General features: G+C 36.3%; 1 protein-coding gene across 1 annotated transcript in view; it reads left to right on the top strand.

Moving 5' to 3' along the window:
• The window catches only part of GPR158 (G protein-coupled receptor 158), a 506459-nt gene that overhangs the window by 27846 nt on the left and 459734 nt on the right, over positions 1–18879 (top strand). The window contains exon 2 of the mRNA XM_079107813.1: positions 7889–7994. Coding sequence (XP_078963939.1) covers positions 7889–7994 — 106 coding nt within the window. The remainder of the gene's footprint in view (positions 1–7888; positions 7995–18879) is intronic.

The raw sequence follows: 18879 nt of genomic DNA, 5'->3' as shown, positions 1-18879 counted from the left end.
TGTTGCTTGTATTCTTGATAATCACCATTTTAATTGGGGCGAGATGGAATCTTAGGGGAATTTTCACTTGCATTTCTCTTATTACTAGAGATGTTGAACATTTTTTTCATATATTTGTTGATTGCTTGTTAATCTTCTGTGAAGTGTATGCTCAGTTCCTTAGCCCATTTGTTGATTGGGTTATTTGTATTCTTGGTGTAAAGATTTTTGAGTTCTTTATATATTCTGGAAATTAGCGCTCTATCTGAAGTGTGTGTGGCAAAGATTTTCTCCCACTCTGTAGGCTCACTCTTCACATTGCTGATAGTTTCCTTTGCTGAGAAAAAGTTTTTTTTAGATTGAATCTATCCCAGTTATTGATTCTTGGTTTTATTTCTTGTGCTATGGGAGTCCTGTTAAGGAAGTCTGATCCTAAGCCAACAAGTTGAAGGTTTGGACCTACTTTTTCTTCTATAAGATGCAAGGTCTCTGGTCTGATTTCAAGGTCCTTGATCCATTGTGAGTTGATTTTTGTGCAGGGTGAGAGATAGGGGTTTAGTTTCATTCTGTTGCATATGGATTTCCATTTTTCCCAGCACCATTTGTTGAAGAGGCTATCTTTCAGTTTACTTTTGATAAATATTTGGTACATGTTCTGTGAATGGGCTAAAAAGTACTTTATGAGTGATGTGATGAGTTCCATATATGACTAACAATTAAGTCCACTGATTATAATATTTAGATACTTGCTACATTTGTTCTTTTGTTTGATCTATTCATTTTTCAGAGAATACATCAACATTTCTACTTACAATTGTTGAAATATTTCTTAACTTAGGGCAACTGTTGATAAATACTCCCTACCCTCACACATGTACATACATATATGCTGTTGATGACTACATCTTGACCCACTGTTCTTTTCCCAGCATAATAAATTTCCCGTTACCTATTTCTGTGCAGGAATTTCTTGCAAAACCTAATGACATAAAACAGCATTTTTTTTTTTTTTATAATTCTGTGAGTTACAAATTTGGGTAGTTTGTTTTGGTTATATATAACTATATAACTATATCTACATCTGTATATCTATATATGTATATTTGATCATATATAATATAGTATAAAATAATGTAATATAATATAAAATAATATAATATAATATAATATACATGGGGTGGCAGGTACTGGAGGATCCACTCCTATGATTGCTTTTTCCATGATGTACTGGGCAACTGGGCTGGAACATTTGGAACAGTGGATATGTGGGCACTGCTTGGTGATCTTTCTTTCCACACAGTCACTTCATCTGGCATCTTAGTCTTCCTCACAGCAGGATAACCTCAGGATACCTTCCCTTCTTTAATGCAAAATGCACTGAACCCCTTTTAGGCAACACCCCTGCCCCCAACCCCGGTTCGTTCTATTGTGTTGACTTGAAGCAGAGATTCAGCCATCCAAAGGTGTTCCAGAAGAGGATGGAGTTTATGTGCATGGTTCCTTGAGTTAGTACCTCTTAATCTGAATGCCTGTAGAGAAACATTATTTGTCCCCTTTCTTCCCCTCCACACTCAACATAAAATTGTGGTAAAGGTATAGGATAGCAAAAATAGCACTCCAGGTCAAAAACCAGGGAAAGAGAATACAAATATCAGTTCATAGGTCCGGGCAATTCTGAAATCCACTTGAGTACTTATCACCAATTCTTTTTTTTTTTTTAATCAGGACCTAGTTCTGCTCCTTGGAAGTACTTCTCTGAAGAGCCTGGTTTTGTCCTTTGGGCACTTTAATCTATCCACTGATTTCATAGTCTCATCCTGTGGTGGTTCTTTGCTCTGCAACCTTTGCATATTTTGAAAATATTTTGCTAAGAGCAAAATGAAGATAAGAAACAGTTTTATATTCAAATCTAGCAGTCCTGAATTTTTATAGTTTTTCTAAATTTTGCTCAAAAACTGAACAGCTTCATAGCAGAATTATTCACAATAGCCAAAAGGTAGAAGAAAGCCAGATGTCCATCCACAGATGAATGGATAAAAAAAAATGTAGTATTGACATATAATGGAATATTACTCAACCTTAACAAGGAAGGAAATTATGATACACATTAAAATACTGATGAATCTTTGGGACATTATAGTAAGTCAAATATGCCAATCATGAAAATATAAATACCAAAAGATCACACATAAACGAGGTAGAGTATTCAAATTCATAGAGATGGAGAGTAGTGGAGAGTAGAATGATGATTCTACTGTAAGCACTTGGCAGTCAGAGAATGGGCAGTTGTTGCAATGGGCATAGAATTTCAACTTTGCAATATAAAAAGAGTTGCTGCTGCACAACAGCATGAATGTACTTACCATTACTGAACCCTATGCTTAAAAATGTTTACGATGGTTAGTTAATTTTAGGTACATTTTACCACAATTTTTGAAAAAGTGGAAACAACAATAAATGAGGCAGCTCTTTCTTTAGTCCATATTTTTCATTTTGTATTTCTTATAGGCAGCTAGAAAGAGCCAGGAAGTACTCTCTGTATTTGCCTAGAAACTTCCTCAGTCAGCTCTGGAAGCTCATTTTTTCACAGGTGACAGTTTGCCAAAGTTTCCGTCTACTATGTAACAAAGGTCCCCTTTCTTCTGCCTCCAGAATTGTCTTCATTGTCCAAGACTTACCAGTTTATTTCTACTTTCATTAAACATCACTGAGGCCCTTTAAGCTCTGCCTCTGCATGGTCCCAAAGCCAGTGCAATATATTATTGTTATTTTTTTTTTTTTTAATGGGAGCAACCCAAATCCAGGTACCAGATTCTGTTCTATCTATTGGTAGAAGTGAAAGACTGATGGCAGCTGGTCTAGCAGCACCTGTTTTCATCAACTTTATTTCAGCGGGACTTCTGCCCTGATATTCCATCAGTGTTAACTGAATGAACTGTTACTGCCAATATTTTTTGCAGAACCGGAGCCAGGAATTCTCAACTGAGGTAACTTGGGGAAGAAGGAAAAGCAGAATCTCAAAGCTTTCCTTCAGTCTATCCAGTCTCTCTCCATCCTTTCATCCACAGTAGTTAAAAATATTTTCTTGCTGAGATTTTCTCTTCCTCTCTCTCTCTTTGGTCATTGTTACCTTACCTACTTCTTGCTTCTTTTGAGTATTGTATATTTTCTCCAAGACTAATTTTGGCTGTGGGCTGACTTAGGAGTTGAGGAAAAAATGTAAACAAACAAACAAACAAACAAAAACGATACAGGAAGCTATGTGTGGTGGTGCACACCTGTAATCCCAGCAATTCAGGAAGTTGAGGCAGGAGGGTTGCAAGTTGAAGGTCAGCCAGAGCAACTTAGTCAGACCCAGTCTCAAATAAAGTCTGGGGATGCAGTGCAATTGTAGAGTGTTTGTCTAGCATTCATGAGGCTCCAGTACTGCAGAAATGATGTGAACCATGGAAATTTTAGTCTAGGTTTGTAGAAGCAGTAGACTAAAATAATGGAGTGAGGTAAGTGATCTGAAGAAGGGAAACATAGTGCATTCTGGGGAGAAAGTGGCTTCTAAATAAGATTTGGAGTTCAGGGAAGGCTTTAGAACAGGGTTAGAGAGAAGATAAAATTCAAGCATGGTTTAGGCAAAGGGACTCCAGTTATAAACCATCTATAAAGGAATGACTGTGTGAGAGCATGAATTCTTTTGAATTTCAAATATAATTCTAAATTATCTAGAATAAAAAAAGTATGCATGAGTGCAGAGTAGTCAGAAGTAGGAGGAGCCTAATAATGTTAGACTCAGGAGCTTGAATTCCATTCTTTTAAAAAAGTTTATTCTTTTTTGTTATATGTGATAGTACAATGTAATTTGATATATTATACATACATGAAGTATAACTTCACATTCTTGTGGTTGTACATGATGTGGAGTTACTCTAGTCATGTGTTTACATATGAACATAGGAAAATTATGTATGATTCATTCTACTCTTTCCTATTACCACCCCCTTCCCTTCATTCCCCTTTGTCTAATCCAATGAACTTCCCTTTTTCCTTTCCTCCTTATTGTGTGTTAGCATCTGCATATCAGAGAGAACACTTGGCCTTTGGTTTTTTGGGATTGGCTTATTTCACTTAGCATGATATTCTCCAGCTTCATCCATTTTCCAGAAAATGCCATAATTCCATTCTTCTTTATGGCCGTGTAATATTCCATTTATGTATGTATACATTTTCTTTATCCTTTCATCTGTTGAAGGGCACTTAGGTTGGTTTGTATTTTATTCTTTAGGAAAGTAAGAATATTGATCTTGAGCAGGAAAATGTCAGGATCAGATTTACATCTTGCAAAAAGTACATAGATAGCAGTGTAGAATATTTAAAGTATAGTGTATGATATGAGAACCCTGAAATGGAAACATTCTAAAGTCTTGGAATAGGCACTAGTCATGAATTTTGTGGTCAATTGTTTTTGTAAAATATGCAAATTTAACCTCAAAGTTCTTTTTCTACTAAAATAAGACTCCATTATACTTCCATTAGGTTGTGGGCATTTTTGGAAACCCACTAATAGGAAGGTCAGGATTACTTAGTCTGAATTTAGTAACAGCTTAAAGTAGCCTGCAGACACTTCTGTGTATAAGTAAGTTATTGGTGCCATTCAGGTACAGACTCGGCTACTGTTAATACTTTAACTGCCCCTGGTGCCTATCCTTCTGGAAGTTCTAACACACTGTGATGCAAATGTGTTCATTCTCAGTGAAAGAAGACCCCATGTGGCATAAAATTCACAACCTACAAACCAGAATTTTTAATGAGAACAGCAGCAGACAGAACCAAATGGCTATTATTAAAAATATCAGTCGGATGAGACATGATGGTCTGAATCCAGGTAGTGGTTGTAGAAAAGGAGCGGAGGGTCAAGACACAAGCAGCACGCAGGACGTGCAACTGAAGGCGCCTGGCTACTGTTGGGCCTCGGAGGCCTATTCGCTGACAAAGAGCATGAGAAGAATCGCCCAAGCTCGTTGGTTTCCGGAATCTGATGTTTCACAGCACAGGAGGGGTACCCGGGTGCTTGTGGGATACCAAGGTTGTATTCTGCACTCTGATTTTATCCATCCTCACCTTCCGGATAAAAAGCTGCCAAACAGCAGCACTTCCGGGCCCTGGGAGCTTCCCAGTGGTGCCCGCTCACCGGATGTGGGAGCAGCACTTCCGCCCCAGTGGCCCAGGTCCCTGGGGACACAGTGCGCAGGCGCGCTGGGCTCCCAGCAGGGCCTCGCCTAAACCAGCGTTCGAGGGGTGTAGGCCTTTGGGGTTCTGCTTCCGTTTTAGCTGAAGGCTTTTCCCCAGCAAGAGAATGTTTTCTTCCCACTGAATCCCCCAAGCTGCCACTTCCTCTGCAGGAAGTCTGCGGGCCTTCCCCAGAGCTTTGTAGTCTCCAGGCGCCCAGGCCAGGCGCTAATGATGAGTCAGCCCCCATTTCCCAGATGGTGAACGCATGGCTCATTACCTCTGGTGGTTTGCGCAAGGCAAGGCCAGAGTGCTTCAGGAATTGGGTTTAAAGTCTGTGCTGACGTTTTGGTTTTCATATATGAATTTGGAATCAAGGGAGAAAGCTCCCAGGGATTAAGATGCCTATTTTTGAAATCAGTTTTCTCCAGGAAGGAGACCAAATTCATTGCAGCCTTTTGTGATCCCAGTGCTAGTATGCCAGAGATTGTGGTATTTCCACTATCTTGTGGCCAAGCTCTGCCACTGTTGAGGATGTTAGCGGGAAAACTTGACCTCTTTATTGCTCACAGTTGTGGTACAAATAGAAATGCAAATTTCGATTTGTACAAATACTTCCTAAACATGATATTCAAAAGAATAATACCCAAAATGTGGTGGACAACAGTGGTTCAGTGGAAAATTTAATGACAGTGGTAATTGAGAGTGTGAAAATGAACTGCTACAATTGTCCCCTGAACAACATGGTGAGTTAGAAATGTCATCAAGGCTTTTTCTGACCCCCTATTTAAAAAAAAAATTTTAACCTGTGTTTCTACTCCCTTTCTATTTGCCCGCTTAAAATTTTCCCACCCCATAGTATCATTTCTTCAATAACACATAGTATAATTTACTTATTTATTACAGTTAATTTTTGTTATCTGTCCATCCCATACTAGAATTAAGCTCTGTAAATGTGATGGCTTTATATAGTTCCTGAAATTTAGCATCCATTCTCCATTACACTTTGATATTACTTAAAATGTCTCCTCTTTTGGTGTTGCTTTGGGGCCAGACCTGTTGTTTCATCGTTGTGTCCTCCATTGCATATCATACAGTGGTATGCACAAACAGTAAATATTTGTTAAAAGAGTGAACGAGTGAAGTAGATTAAAACACTAGGTTACTTGGCAATCCATTTATCACATGAACATTTCTTTTATGGTATTGTGGTCCACAACAATAATGTTTTGCAAACTGGGGTATGATGTGATGAAGGATTTGCATATTTTCTATGATAATTTCTGAGTTTTTATTTTAGTGATCATCTGAAAAATTAAATATACTCTGAGTTATCTTGATATCCCAAATTGGCAGGTATCATTTGTTTTTGTGTGTGTTTTGGGCATGTTAGCACTAGTGCTTTGTTATGAGTTAAAGAAAAGAGCAGAAGAAAAAAAGTAAATGAAGTCCAAATGACTATAAGCCTTTCTGTTGAAAAATTTCACAGTAGTTTGAAAGGAGAAAAGAAATGAGAGAAATGAATCACAAGATGTAAAACAGAGTTCCACGTTCCTGTTTTGAAAAGGAAAGATATAGTATTAGCAAAGCATCATCACTAATTTTCTTAATATTTAAATTTAATTAATATCAATTGAAATTTAATTTTTGTTAGTTTATATACATTTATTTGTAATATTTCTTTTTTGTGGCTGTAAGAGCTAAAAAGTGAGGAATTTGAGCCTGTTTTTGTTTTAGATACCAATATTTCAAGTTGGTGTGAGACTTTGAACATATATTTTTACTTAACAGTTATTTTTACATAACAGGGGTATTTATTTTTTTACTCAGGTTTGTGAAAATATATGTTACAAAGTAATAGGCTTTAGGAACCAGAGCACAGACTATTCAGTAGAGTCCAGGTTTGACAATTCCACGTAGGACAGGTATTTCTGTAGCTGCTGCTGCTAATAGTACTTTTGGAACTAACAAATAAGGGAGGAGTATTAGGAAAATGTAGAAAATTGCTTGAAGAAAATGGAAGTATTTTGTTAAACTTGGGACTCTGTAATTTAGCTTTTGGCTCTGAATTTGTGGGTTCTCTTTCTTAGTGACTCCTCAAATGACTAAGTGAAGTGTGGTCTTTTTATTTCCAGGTTTAAAAGAAAAAAAGGAGCACTTTTGTGAATCTCTATGCCCGGTGTAGGATATTAGGAGCTCTAAAGAGCTGTTTAAAGTTATTGTGATGGAAGATCAGAGGAAAGAGAAACTTAATTTTATGATCCTGTTCTACCCATTAACTCCCTCAACCTCTCTGTCCTGGGTCTTACAGTGGGAAATAGGAATAGAGAGAAATGAGAGGAGGGTGTGGATGTGACTTACTTTAATAAGAGGGATTTCTTTTTTTGAGCAGGTGTTTCTGAGTCAAGTTTTCTACCATGTTCAGAATAATTGTCTGAGGTTCCAGTCAATTAGAAAATACTGGGTACCTGTTATATGTCAGGCATTATATGAGAAACTGAAGACAAGGATCAATACAGGGTCCCTGATTTTGTTTTGTTGTTTATCTTCACTTGGTACACTGTAGTTAAATATAAGTGGGCAATTTAAAAAATTTTAGTAGATTTTGCTGATTTGTCTGATTTCCAAAGAGTTTGAAATTGTTAAGGGCTCAAATTGATTTGGTTGTTTCATCTTTTTCTGTTTCTAGGGGTGTCATGAAAGTTGATATAAATCTTCAGAAGGTGGACATTGACCAATGTTCAAGTGATGGCTGGTTTTCAGGAACTCATAAATGCCACCTGAACAATTCAGAGGTAAGAATATGAAAATAAAATTCTCTGAAATTAGAAACTGAAAAATGTATTACTTTTTATATGTTGTATTTGTGTGCGTGAATGAACAAAAGGCATCCTACTAAGGAAAAAAGTCTGTGCTGATCTCTATACTGCCAAGTGAACTGAAAGGTGGGGAGAAAACAAGTCTGTGCAGAGTAACAGTTCACTTGGGCACTCTTAAGAGAAAGCCAAAAGTAAGATTATGCTTGAAGTTCAATATGAGTTAAAGACTGACCCTATTCTTCAAGTGGGCTAGAAATTTAAAATAACCATGAGGTGAGGAAACAGTCCCAGGAATATCAACCAGATTATGAACACTTTTATGGAATATAATGCTTATTGAGACCTTGATGGTATTCATTCAGTTACAGTGCCATCTGCTACAATGCAATAGAGAAGACATGGCAGGGCAAAAATCAAGGAGAAAACTATATGTAGGAACCTCAAAAGGTGTATATATTTGTATGTTTTTTCTAGTTTTTAAATTCCTTTCCATACTTAATTTGATGGGATTCTGGTTGATATGGAACAGAGATCATGATTGTGGAAACATGACTGTCACTTGTCTTCAGTTTAGAGAAGACGTTATGGAATATTGATGATTTCATTTTTAATAATTTATTGTATACACAACAATGCTATAAAACAAATGTACAAAACATTCTGTGATCTTAAGTATTTGGACTGTTCCAATATTGGTCCCATCAATTTGTGAGGAAAGTCAGCTTGACTTATTTAAAATAGAATATTTCTACAAATGTGGTAATCCACATCTTTAATTTGATTTTTTGCTATTTGTGACTAGTAGTTGTACATAGTACTTAGTGTGGTTTTAAGGTAAGACATTTTACATTGGAAGGAAACTTACCATGAAGCACACCTTAAATCCGTCACATTTCCACCATGTCTCTCTGATCCCCTTCAATTTCCTCAGTATCTCACATAGCCCCACTTCTCCTCCTGCATCTCTACATAGCCAACACCATACCCACCTCTGACCAGTTGGGACTCAGTGATATACATGAGTGTCTTGTTAGCTCCCCAAAAATAAAGATCCTCTTTTTGCCTCCTTTCCCTGTATTTTGCTTGTGGTTTTGAACATTTTTGAGCCTCCAGTCTCATCTGGGTGATTCTGGAATTTCTAAAGATGTGAATTTCAATCATTAATTTGGTGAATATTATTAGTCTGATTGATTATGATCTCCATGCCAAGGGCACATAGCCACTTAATCATGGTCTTTAGCCTGGGTGAGTATTTTGCCACATGAGTCTCATTGTGGATGTTGATCTGTATGTACTCATTTCTGTATAACCTTTGTTCAGTGGTGCTCCAGGGTGATTCAATAAGCAGTCTACAAACAGGAGATAGTTACTTTTCAGTTTCTTTTTTTATGATTGCCACTTGCTAGTAGTGGTTTTGTTGTGGGTTTTGTGTCTTTATAGCACACTTATTTATTTGACTAGATGGTCATATTTCAAGAACCTCTTTCTGCTTTTGGAAAATGGATTTATTTTCATTACATCAGGAATATTAATTTTTTGGATTCTGTGTCTTTTCAAAGCTTTCAAATAAACTGTTATTTCAAGATAAAATATTATTCTCTTATGATTAGCAAAGATCAGATTGAAATATGTAAATTTTAGGATTATATGTGGGAGCATTGTCTTTATTTGATTCCTTTTGGAAAACTGGAAAAGCATATTCTACAAGAAAATTGACAGTTCCATTAATTTTACTTGAAAATGTTGTAGGAAGAGGTTCAGTAATCAGAAAATAATACGAGGACACTGGATCTGTTGAACGTACATTTTGACTTGAAATCTGTCATCTTCCAACCCCTTTCCAAATATGGGAGATGGGAGTAGGGGATTTTTGTGTCCTGGGCTGGGCCTATGAGGTTCTTGGTGATGTTATGTCTTACACAGGATTGTCACGGAACTCTTCACACTTTTTTATCACTGTCATTAGGCTTCTCTAAAGTCCTGTATGTGGTGATGTTCACTCTAGGCACCTGCAACAGCTCCATATCACATCCTCAGTTTAGTTACCAGGAGTAGAATTACACTTTCTTTTCTGGACTGATATGAATTGGAAATTAGAAGCTGGCTTCTCATGACATTTTTCTTGGGAAAATGTAAAGAAAATTCTCTTCTGGAGCATTTTTCATTAGCTTTGACTTTCCTTTGTCCATCTAATCTGATGTTACTAACGTCAAGGATCATTGTGTGAATTGGTCTATTTTGGGAAGTACTTAATATGATTCACATTTTAGGAAACAGGGTCCTTTCTTTATAACTGTGTACATCATTAGAAATAGAGGCATCATTCATGGTTCACAGTGGGTTGTATATCTTGCCAGTGTTTAACGTTCTTCTCTTGTAAGTAATAGAGGAACTCACAAATTTCAAAGTTTTAAATGAGGTTGAGCTTTTCAGTTTTTAATTTTTTTTCAGTGTTGACTGTTCATTTCCACAGTATGCTTAGGCAGAAGAGCAGGTCTGATGTTGGAAATAGATAAGTGGAATGGGACCTAATGACAAAAGGTTCAGGAAAGATTCAGTCATGGAATGGTTTGTGAAAAAAATGATTTCTCAATGACTTTAGATAGGTACAGGTTCTAGGAGGATAGTAAGTTTATTGGTGTTTTTTTTTTTTTTTTTTTTTTTTTTGATACTGGAAGTTGAACCCAGGGGTGCTGCTCTACATCCCCAGCCCTTTTTACTTTTCATTTTGAGAAGAATCTCTCTTGGTTGCTTAGGGCCTCACTACTTTGCTGAGGTTGGCCTGGATCTTAATGATCCTTCTACTTCAGCCTCCTGAGGAGCTGGGATAATAAGCATGTGCTAACTATACCTGGCAGTATTTTTTGAAGAACATATTGAAACAAGATCTGAACTGGCACTCTGCACTGGTTTTCATGATTGTATTGGCTTGTATGTCTTCACAGTTATGAAGACATAGGTCACTGCAAGTAGACTTGATTACATTTCAGTATCCACTTAGTTCCTAATCTATTTTCATACACTGAGTGCATAAAATCCTCACCTACAGAATAGTTTATTAAAAACATAAAATGAATTGTATTAGTTTTTATTTTAGAGATTTTCTTTTGCTTTGTCTCCACTCTAATAATTAATGCTGTTAATCATATTTCTATAGGAAAAATGCTTTCATCACATCTGGTATGTGTATATTTTAAATTTACACAGTGTATGCATCTTTTATTATATTTATGTATGCTCCTTTAAATTAGAAAACTTAAGATTGACATAAAGATGAAATATTTTAATGTAAATTATAATATTTTGTAAAAAATATCTTTAACAGACCAAAATTATTGACTCATACTTTTTGCAAAATTTTAGCAAGAATAATTGTGTCATCATTTTTGAAAGGTTAGTTTAACAATTATCAATGCAGTGATTCAAAGGTTAAGTTCAGTTTATTTTTATGCTAAGATTTAATATCTGTTGTAGTCGAAAAGATGCCTCACAAACACATATCAATCCAGACTGAAGGAATAAATTATTTAACATGGTTGCTAAGTTATAAGTTAATTTTTTTAGTTTTATCTACCAATTTTGCAAAGATTTCTGCACATAGCTGGCTGTTTTTTGTGTCTTACCTGATATTAATTGGTCCCTGCTAACTAATTGGAAACTGGGTATTATAATATTTTATTTCATATTATTTAAAAAATTTTATATATTTTTAAAAATTTTAAAGAGAATTTATTAAAACCAGAGAAGAAAAAAACATTTTTTATTTTTATAGACCATTTTGATTCATTGTACACAAATGGGGTACAACATTTTCATTTCTGTGGTTGTACACAATGTGATTCACAGCTTTCATGTAATCATACATGTACATAGGCTAATAATCTCAGTCTACTATCATTCCTTCCCCGCCCCTCCTGCCCCATTTTCCTATACACCATCCAAAGTTCCGCCATTCTTCTCTTGCACCCCCCCCATTCCTTCCCTCCCCCCCAGTTATGTATCATCATTCACTTAAAAGAGAAAACATTCAGCCTTTGACTTTTGGGGATTGGCTTATTTCACTTAGCAAAATATTCTCCAGCTCCATTCATTTACCAACAAATGCCATAACTTTATTCTTCTTGATGGCTGAATAATATTCCATTGTGTATAATACCACAGTTTCTTTATTCATTCATCAATTGAAGGGCATCTAGGTTGATTCCACAATCTATTGTGAATTGAGCTGCTGTAAACATTGATGTGGCTGCATCACTGTACTATGCTGATTTTAATTCCTTTGGGTATCAGCTGAGGAGTGGGATAACTGGGTCAAATGGTGGTTCCATTCCAAGTTTTCTGAGGAATCTCCACACTGCTTTCCAGAGTGGCTGCACTAATTTGCAGTACCATCAGCAGAGTATGTGTGCCTTTTCCCCCACATCCGTGCCAACACTTACTATTCCTCGTGTTCTTGATAATGGCCATTCTAATTGAAGTTAGATGAAATCTTAGGGTGGTTTTAATTTGCATTTCTCTAATTACTAGAGATGATGAACATTTTTTCCTTGTATTTGTTAATCACCTGTATATCTTCTTCTATGAAGTGTCTGCCCAGTTCCTTAGCCTGTTTATTCATTGAGTTCTTTGTATTTTTGGTGTAAAGTTTTTTAAGTTCTTTATAAATTTTGGAGATTAGTGCTCTGTCTGAAGTGTGTGTGGAAAAGATCTTCTCCCACTCTGTAGGCTCTCTTTTCACATTATCGATTATTTCCTTTCCTGAGAAAAACCTTTTTAGTTTGAATCCATCCCATTTAATGATTCTTGCTTTTTATTTCTTGTGCTCTGGGGGTCTTGTTAAGGAAGTCTGGTGATAAGCCAACATGATGAAGATTTGGGTCTACTTTTTCTTCTAGTTGGTGAAGGGTCTCAGGTCTAATTCCTAGATCCTTGATCCATTTTGTGTTGAGTTTTGTACAGGGTGAGAGATAGGGGTTTAATTTCATCTTACTGCATATGGATTTCCAGTTTTGCCAGCACCAATTGTTGAAGAGGCTATCTTTTCTCCATTGTATGTTTTTGGCACCTTTGTCTAGAATGAGAGAACTATATTTATGTGGGTTTGTCTCTGTGTCTTCTATTCTTTACCATTGTTCTGCTGGTCTATTTTGATGCCAGTACCATGCCATTTTTATTACTATTGCTCTGTAGTATAGTTTAAGGTCTGGTATTGTGATACCTCCTGCTTCACTCTTTCTGGTAAGGATTGCATTGGCCATTGTGGTTCTCATTCTTCCAGATGAACTTCATGGTTACTTTCTCTGTTTCTATGAAGTGCGTCAGTAGGATTTTAATTGGAATTGCATTGAATCTGTATAGCACCGTTGGCCACTTTAATATTAATTCTCCCTATTCAAGAACATAGGAGTTTTTTCTATCTTCTGAGGTTTTCTTTAATTTCTTTCTTTAGTGTTCTGTAGTTTTCATTGTAGAGGTCTTTCACCTCTTTTGTTAGATTGATTCCCAAGTATTTATTTTTTTGAGGCTATTGTGAATGGAGTAGTTTTCCTAATTTCTGTTTCAGAGGATTCCTCACTTATGAGTAGAAATGTATTAGATTTATGAGTTGATTTAATATCCTGCTACTTTGCTGAATTCATTTATTAGTTCCAGAAGTGTTTTGGTGGAATTTTTGAATATTCTAAATATAGAATCATGTTATGGGCAAATAGTGAGAGTTTGAGTTCTTCTTTTCCTATTTGTATCCCTTTAATTTCTTTGGTTTATCTAATTACACTGGCTAGAGTTTCAAGGACTGTGTTGAATAGAAGTGGTGAAAGAGGGCATACTTGTCTTGTTCAATTTTTCTCCATTTTGAATGATGTTGGCCTTGGGCTTAGCACAGATAACCTTTACAATGTTGAGGTATGTTCCTACTGTCACTAGTTCTTCTAGTGTTTTGAGCATGAAGGGGTGCTGTATTTTATCAAATGCTTTTTCTGCATCTATTGAGATAATCAGATGATTTTCAACTTTAAGTCTATTGATGTGATGAATTATATATATTTATTTCTGGATGTTAAACCAACCTTGCCCCCCCCAGGTGAACCCCACTTGATCATGGTGCACTACCTTTTTAATATGTTTTTGTATTCTATTTGCCAGAATTTTGTTATGAATTGTCGCATTTATGTTCATAAGAGATATTGGTCTAAAGTTTTCTTTCCTTGACGTGTCTTTGTCTGGTTTCGGTATCAGGCTGATACAAGCTTCATAGAATGAGTTTGGAAGGGTTCCCTCCTTTTCTATTTCATAGAATACTTTGGGGAGTGCTGGTTTTAGTTCTTGTTTAAAGGTCTTGTAGAACTAGGCTGAGAATCCAGCTGGTCCTGGGCTTTTCTTGGTTGGTAGGCATTTGATGGTTTCTTCTATCTCATTGCTTGAAATTGATCTGTTTAAATTGTGTCTGTCCTCCTGGTTCAGTTTGGGAGGATCATATGTCTCTAGAAATTAATTGATGTCTTCAAGATTTTCTACTTTGTTGGAATATAGATTTTCAAAATAACTTCTAATTATGTATTTCAGTAGTGTTTGTCATATTTCCTTTTTCATCATGAAGTTTAGTAATTTGAGTTTTCTCTCTCTTTCTCTTTGTTAGTGCGGCTAAGGGTTTATCTATTTTGTTTACTTTTTCAAAGAACCAACTTTTTGTTTTGTCAATTTTTAGAATTGTTTCTTTTGTTTCAATTTCATTGATTTCAGCTCTGATTTTAATTATTTCCTGTCTTCTACTACTTTTGGTATTGTTCTGTTCTTTTTTAGGGCTTTGAGATGTAAAGTTAGGTCATTTATGAAAAGTGAAAAGTGACCAGAAAAACCACTCTGGATGCAGGAACTCACGCGAGAGATTTTATTTGGCAGACGAGCAGTGCCTGCCCTGGAGAGTATATATGGTGGGGGAGCTTTTCTTAAGTAGTCGAATTTTGCAGGCTAATGATGATTGGGGAAAGTTGCTGATGAGGAAGTATGCGGGCTAGGGATCAGGCCAATGGCTGCAGAGTACAGGTTGACGCGTGGACCCATGGCTGGTTAGGATTGCAGAGTGACAAGCTGGGTTGTGAGATGGGAGCAGGAGGAATTGCTACAGTGAAGGGGTAGGGGAGCAGTAACCACTAAGGGGGTAGCCCCATGTGCCTGGGGCTCACCGCGCTTGCCTTCCCCCACCTGCACGCCCTGCACCTGACTGCCCATGAGAGAGCCCTGTGAGGTCATACAGTGCACTGGTCCTAGGTAGCCCGAGGCCCGAGGTGAGGGCCAGACTGCAGGGCAGACCTAGCACCCACCTGCTGCCTGGCAAGTCCATGCAGACAGAGTGCTGCACCAGCAGCTGCGGACTTGGCTGTGCTGGGTCCACCCACAGGGCAACCAACTTGAGTTAGCAGCCATTGCAGCTTTATATTTAATTTAGTTGTTGACTCTTTATTCTTTTCTTGAATGCGTTCCTTGCAATGAATTTTTCTCTTAGTACTACTTTCATAGTGTCCCAGAGAGTTTGATATGTTGTATCTTCATTCTCATTTACCTCTGAGAAGTTTTTTATCTCCTCCCTGGATGTTTTCTGTTATCCATGATTCACTCAATAGCATATTAATTCGTCTCCAGGTATTGGAGTAGTTTCTGTTATTTATGTTGTCATTGATTTGTAATTTCATTCCATTATGATCTGATAGAATACAAGGTAATATCTCTATTTTTTTGCATTTACTAAGGGCTACTTTGTGGCATAAAATATGGTCTATTTTAGAGAAGGATCCATGTGCTGCTGGGAAGAAAGTGTATTCGCTTGTTGATGGATGGAATATTCTATATGTGTCTGTTAAGTCTTTAAGTAATTGATTGTGTTATTGACTTCTATGGTTTCTTTGTTTAGTTTTTGTTTGGAAGATCTATCCAGTGGTGACAGCAGTGTGTTAAATTCACCCAGAATTATTGTGTTGTAGTCTATTTGATTCCTGGAATTGAGAAGGAGTTTTTTGATGTACATGGATATGCCATTGTTTGGGGCATAAATATTTATGATCATTATGTCTTCCTGATTTATGTTTCCCTTAACCAGTATGAAATGTACTTCTTTATCCCTTCTAACTAATTTTGGCTTGAAGTCTGCTTTATCAGATATGAGGATGAATACCCCTGCTTTTTTACTGAGTCCAAGTGCATGGTATGTTTTTTCCCATCCTTTCGCCTTTAGTCTGTGGGTATCTTTTTTCTATGAGATGAGTCTGCTGAAGGCTGCATATTTTTGGGTCTTTTTTTTAAAAAAATCTAATCTGTCAGTCTATGTCTTTTGATTAATGAGTTTAGGCCATTAACATTCAGGGTTATTATTGAGATACGATATGTATTCTTGGTCATTTTGGCTTATTTTGGTTTTTAATTTGACTTGGTTTCTCCTTTGATTGGCTTTTCCTTTTGTGTGGTTCCTACCTTTGCTGACTTTTACTGGTGTTTTTCATTGCTTCCTCATGGGCTGTTTTGCTCAGAATGTTCTGTAGTACAGGCGTTCTTTTTGTAAATTCTTTTAACTTTTGTTTATCATGGAAGGATTTTATCTCATCATCAAATCTGAATGTTAGTTTTGCTGGGTATAGGATTCTTGGTTGGCATCCATGTTCTTTCAGAGCTTGAAATATATTGTTTCAGGCCCTCCTAGCTTTTAGGGTCTTTTGATTGAGAAATCTGTTGATATCTGTTTTTGTTTCCCCCTATATGTAGTCTGATGCTTTTCTCTCACAGTCTTTCTCTCATGGCCTTTAACATTCCAGCTTTATTTTGCATGTTGGACATTTTCATTATAACATGGCTTGGTGTATAGCTATTGTAATTTTGTACATTTGGTGTCCTGTAGTCCCCTTGTATTTGATTTTCCATTTCATTCTTCAGGTTTGGGAAATTTTCTGATATTATTTCATTGAATAGATTATTCATTCCTTTGGTTTGTATCTCTGCCTTCTTCAATACCAATTAATTCTTAAATTTGATCATTTCACGTTATCCCATAATTCTTCGAGGTTCTATTTATAATTTCTTAAATAAAATTTATTTTCAAGATTAAATATTTTGCCTTCATTGTCTGAGGTTCTGTCTTCCAGGTGATCTAGTCTGTTGGTGATTCTTTCTATTGAGTTTTTAATTTGGTTTATTGTTTCCTTCATTTCAAGGATTTCTGTTTTTCTTTCAGAATCTTTATCTACTTATTGAAATGATCTTTTGCTTCCTTCATTTGCTCTTTTAACTATTTATTAAAATGATCATTCATTGCCTGCATTTGCTCTCTTATACTAGCCTTTATTTCATGGATCATTTTAATTATGTACATTCTGAACTCCTTTTGTGACATTTCTTCTGTGCTGTCAGTGTATTCTATTAATATAGCATCTTGGTTTGTTTGGGGTGATTTCTTCCCATGTTTCTTCAAGTTGTTTGTGTATCTACTCCTTTAGCAGTAGATCTGAGGTATTACAGTTTCTCCCTATGGGTTTATAGTGTCCCTCCAGGTCTCCAATACCTCTCCTTTAAGGGGGAAATCAGTATTAGCAGTACCCAATATAAACAATAAGCAGCCTTAAACCAAATAGCCCCTATTAAGATGTTAACAGTATTGTGGTAATAAATAGAGATGGTGAGTTTGATTATTATCTACAGCATAAACAATAGGTTTGCAATAAGGTCTACAATTTCTAATGGTGGACAAAAGGGATGGGTGGCTCATGAGATAAGTGAGTATAGACGTAGTAGATCATAGGAAGTATCAAGAAAAGGTGGTTGTTAGCATGAGAAAAGGGAGAAAGAAACTCTGAGGAAACAGATAAATAAGGGAAAATAGAGCAAGGAAACAAAAAAACTACATCAAAACTTAATATACAACTCAACCTCCCAGTCTTCAGTTCCCTAATGCATGAAAGGCACTGGATAATGAGCTTCTGGTCTCCAGCAGGTGTCCCAGGATGGAAGTTGCCCCTTTTTAAAGATGGTGACATCCACATGGGGAATAATCCAAGATGGTGACAGAGGTGTCTTGATGGGGACACGTGGGGATCGTGGTGGCTGGTGCTGTAGATTCTTGCAGAGTGGGCTGGGGCTAGTAGATCCAGTGGTGCTGTTTTACTATTTTAAAGGAATAGGTTGAAAATTATCTGAATCTCTTCATGTGGATTGTTTAAAAAACCTGATTAGGGAATTTTATTTTCAAGTTTAAGCTGTGGAGCTCTGAATATTTATAGACTTTGACAACAGAACAATAAAACACTAGAAACATTTTCAAATTTCTGTTTTCAATGTGCTCACTTTAAGAGACTTTCTTATGTATTGTTAAAATGTTACTTTTACTATGAAGGAATGGTTTATGTGCTTTTTGAAAATGTCCTGTACGTAGACACTATTGACATTTACTTATCATCACAGATGAGTTGAGCAAATTTAGAACATTTGCCTTTTAGTAAGGCATAATCCATAACCAATATTTAAGCTCAAGGACAAGTATTTTGAGATAATCAGAAAATATTTGTGTGGGAAGATTATCTGAGTCATGAAGCATTGTAAATGTTTTACAATTTGAAATAATATGCTGGGACTGGAGTTGTGACTCAATGGTAGAGAGGTTGTCTGGCATGTGTGAGGCCCTGGGTTCAATACTTCAGTACCACATATAAATAAAATAAAAGATTCATTGGCAACTAAAAAATATTAAAAAATAATATGCTTTGTAAATCTGAATGGCCAAGTGTAGATGGTAATAATTGAAATTTGAAAGCTAAGAAAAGAACCAAGTAACTACTGTCAGTATTTCTCTCTTCAAACTCCAAGTTTTTCTTCAGGATAT

This window comes from Sciurus vulgaris, assembly GCF_902686455.1.
Source record: "Sciurus vulgaris genome assembly, chromosome: 12".
In the NCBI taxonomy this organism is placed as follows: domain Eukaryota; kingdom Metazoa; phylum Chordata; class Mammalia; order Rodentia; family Sciuridae; genus Sciurus; species Sciurus vulgaris.
The sequence above is the reverse complement of the archived record's forward strand: the minus strand, read 5'-3'. Positions and strand labels throughout refer to the sequence as shown.